At 36.2% G+C, this 4,130-nt stretch overlaps 1 protein-coding gene across 1 annotated transcript; it reads right to left on the bottom strand.

The window, feature by feature from the left end:
- Nucleotides 1–693: 693 nt before the first annotated feature.
- On the bottom strand, nt 694–3,385 carry LOC139124701 (multiple epidermal growth factor-like domains protein 10). The gene is made up of 4 exons (XM_070690820.1): nt 2,443–3,385; nt 2,123–2,250; nt 1,693–1,861; nt 694–1,225 (listed from the first exon to the last, which is right to left on the bottom strand). The coding sequence occupies exons 1-4, from the start codon at nt 3,225–3,227 to the stop codon at nt 694–696; spliced, it is 1,614 nt and encodes a 537-aa protein (XP_070546921.1). The 5' UTR covers nt 3,228–3,385.
- Between the last annotated feature and the right edge of the window lie 745 nt (nt 3,386–4,130).

The raw sequence follows: 4,130 nt of genomic DNA, 5'->3' as shown, positions 1-4,130 counted from the left end.
TTCAACACATATTTGGAAAAAGGACAAGAACTTACAATTAAAATACAGAACAGTAAGTTTTGTGGGGTATGTATTTTTGACATGCTATAAAAATGGTCAAAATTAAACGGAACCCTCTTTTCTACATGCTATTCTATAATTACGAAATGTTGAAACAAAATTGTCCTTTCGTATTATATCTACAATATTCAAGGCACTGAAGGCACTGCATTGATGAGCTGAACACGTTTTAGGAATACAACAAGAACGTGCAATTGTCATTCACTAAGTAAGCACTGCTAAGAAGTAAAATATTACTCCATTCTGTGACGTTATGATATACATAATATAATATTATAATAGATTGAACTCTAATTTGCTTTTGTATCTTAACGCTTTTATCTGCTAATGAGTCATGATAAATACGTGAGGTATAGTCATCATATAAAAACTCATCATTTCTTAAACGCAATTTACGACTCTTGTCGAAAATTCGGGTCAAGTAATCGTTTCTCCTTGCTTCCCATTCATGAGAACTCCGATTAAATTAGAATCCTTTCATATTGGCATAAACAGTTTTAATTTCCTGGTTACTTTGAATTAATGTTAATTGTTACACCTTGAACTAGTTTTTAAAAGCCGAGTTCCAATCGGAAACGTCAAGTTAACAAACAGACCTAGTCATCGATGGCGATCTCCTTTGCCTTGGATGACTTAAAAGTTCATATGCACCACCATCGTATTTTGCCTTGGATGGCTTAAAAGCTCATACGCACCATCATCGGTATTTATATTGTGCTGTTTTGTGCAAATTCCATCCAACATATTGTCACATTTTGTATCATTACCATTCAAGATTATATTTGAACTGAGTTTGTCCAAAGAGATAGTTTCGTATGGACCTTTAAAAGAGCTCGCTTTGATTGCATAATCTTCGGAGGTTGATATTGGTTCTCTACTGTTAATTAAGGCATCATGTTTAACGGGTTCTGTATCCTCATTCTTTTCTTTAATGGCGTTACTCTGCTGTGCCCCCTTTTTATGCTTATTTACTGAAGCATAAATTGGTTTTGATTTGGATTGAGTTTGTGTGACATCATTGACTATGAAGCTGTCAAATTCACTACTATTGCCAGTGACTGGTAAGGACAGTGTTGAAAGACGTGGCTTACTCGTTGCATCATCAAAGTCAGCCGTAGGAAGTTTCTTCTGATTACCTGAACAGCGATTCTTTCCATTGATGTTTCTGAAATTGATGTCAAAACGCTCATGATACAAACCAATCAAACGATGAAATGAATTGACATATGAGAGATAAAGTAAATGTTTGAAGATACATCGATTGTTGAAGAACCATAGTCAACCATATATAGTTCATGTTTATCGGAACACTGAGCAAGATATTATCTTCACCCTTTTGAAGTTCTGTAGTTTTTATTGGTCATTCTTCTAACTTCAATGTACTGGTTTAGAGTGGTATAGAACTTTATTTTCGGCATATTTCTTTAAATAAGAAAGCTATTGCCAGATATTAAAGTTCTCCATATGCAAGTACATGGAAAGGAAATTAATATGGTGGAGGTATCCTAAGCATGATGACGCGTATTCGTTTGCATTACCGGCTTAGGAGTGTTTTAAAATTGTCTATGCATCGCATTTGATCTTCCGATATAAAACAGATGTAAGTGGGATACGTAGCAATTAAGTACTTACTGTTGTAGCTTTCGCCTCCTGAAGACAATGAGTATGGGCACAGCCACGAAAACAGTAATGATAACCATCACCGGTATGCCAATAACGGTATATAAATTACTCATATGTCCAGTAAATTCATCTCCCATGGGACTCACAGTAGTACCACGGCGGACAGTGTGACTTATATCTGACGTAAATATATCAGATATAGAAGTGATCACTTGGCGAAATAGATTGCAGTGGTGATATTGAAATTCCTAACAGGAATATTTATTGTATAAGAGAAGAGACGCTAGCCAGAAACTAGCAGAACGAAAAGTGTTATGAGAACCTTTTTATTGTACATGTCGTTGTATGAGTATCGATAACCGTAATTACTCCAAAATTATAGTAAATCCATTGAAATATTGTAAAAAATTTGACAAGGAATTACATAAGAGTTGCATACCCTTGGTTGTTGTTAGGGAAGTTGTGATATTACAGAAATGTCCAGTCCATCCATTCTGACATTCGAGTTTGAACGGATTTTCTATGCATATTCGTGCGTTTCGGTACTTGCATCTGTGTTCCTCGCACCTGGAATTAATTGTACGAAATACATTCTACTCTTAGGGAGCTATGCACTCTAAAAAAGACTTTACCTACATCTTTTCTTATTAATCTCAGCTAATATTCTCTCTGTTTTTCACGTTCCTCGGGAAATGATAATGTATGTCTAAAACCATAAATAATGCTAAGTTAATTATCGAAAAATCACAGTAATCTTACCTGACAATCTCCTGACAGCTTCCACTGATATGATGGCAAGACGCTGAACAATTACATTCTGTACACGTTTCTTTACAACTGTCACCATGTAAACCAGGTTTACACCTATTGCTGCAATGTTCACCAGTCCATCCGGATTTACAAGATATACATACATTATCCTCACACGCTAAGCAATTGTCAGGACATGGGTCTTCACACTGTTCACCTGGCTCTTCACTCTCACACTGACAAATACCAGTTATATGATTGCACTTATTTCCTTTACACCTACAAACTTCTGAACAATTATTGCCATAGTAACCTTCATCACATATTTGATCGCATCTATTACCTTGCCACCCAGGTGAACACTCACAATCACCATTTTCGACCGAGCACCAATGTCCATTGTAACAATGCAAACACTTGTCCTCACAAAATAAACTGCCAGTTGCTTTAACAATTCCAGTATCACAATCACTGCATTCAGAACCAGCCCAACCTGACGAGCATATGCAATTGTCCAATTGATTATTACCACAGTACGCTCCATTGAAGCAAGAACAATTTTTGTCACAATGTTTACCGTAGTAACCCGGTCTACAGGAACACGTTCCAGAAAACGGGTCACACTGTTCAGTGTTCGAACAGTTGCAAGGCAAACATTGGTTTCCATAGAAATCGTTTTGACAGATACATTCACCTGTTTTACTGTTACACTCACTATGTTCAGGACAAGAACATTTTTTCTGACACAACCTCCCGTGAAAACCCTCTGCACACAAACACCCACCATCATACATACAAGTAGCCCCATTCTGACAATTGCAGGGGTATTGGCAATTATTTCCAAAATATCGTTCTGAACAATGGCAGGAACCGTCGATCGGGTTACAGATCCCGCCATTTTCACAGGCAAACTCACACTTGTTCCGACAGTTTAAACCGTACCATCCACCAGGACATTCTGAAAAAAAGTCAATAAGCAGACTGTTACAGGCAAATACACAGACACAGAGCAGTCAGTGAAATGTAATGAATAAAATAGGATTCCTAAACACAGATAGGAAATTGCTTTACAATTATTGAATGTCTTAATATATTGGTCCGTCATCGTGACATTTGTCTAAGTCAAATCACTAAATACGCACAATTACAAGTTGTGTTTAATGATATTTGTGACTACATTTTCTTTACATGTACCATAATAGTCTGTCCATCACAATGTCTCAATGACTATTTACCAAGTTAAGGTAAATGCATCATACAATGTTATCGCCATGGGATACACAATACCTACCAATGCATCTCTCTGATAGATTATTGGCATCGATCTTGAAATATCCATCGCAACATCTAAAAATACTAAAAAGAAATGTACCTTCTGAATTTTATGTCAGACTACATTCAATCTAAATCGTCACAAATTGCCTTTATTGTTGTGCCTCATACTGGAATGCATGTTCAAAGACCCTTGGCAAGTGTCCTTTCTGTAAACACAGTTAGTATTATATTCATCTGTAAACTCTGCTTTTATCAATCTATAAAACAGTTGCATGAACAAATTACATTCTCATTGAGTGAAATTATATTGATATCACAATGACGTTATACACTGATTATGTTAATGTTACACAGTAATCATCACACTCTAAAGATTTCGCCATAAAGGTGATCACAGTGGGTGCAAAAGGAGATAATGAGAA

This window comes from Ptychodera flava, assembly GCF_041260155.1.
Source record: "Ptychodera flava strain L36383 chromosome 23 unlocalized genomic scaffold, AS_Pfla_20210202 Scaffold_24__1_contigs__length_23054250_pilon, whole genome shotgun sequence".
Lineage (NCBI taxonomy): Eukaryota > Metazoa > Hemichordata > Enteropneusta > Ptychoderidae > Ptychodera > Ptychodera flava.
This window is presented reverse-complemented; position numbering and strand designations above follow the sequence as displayed.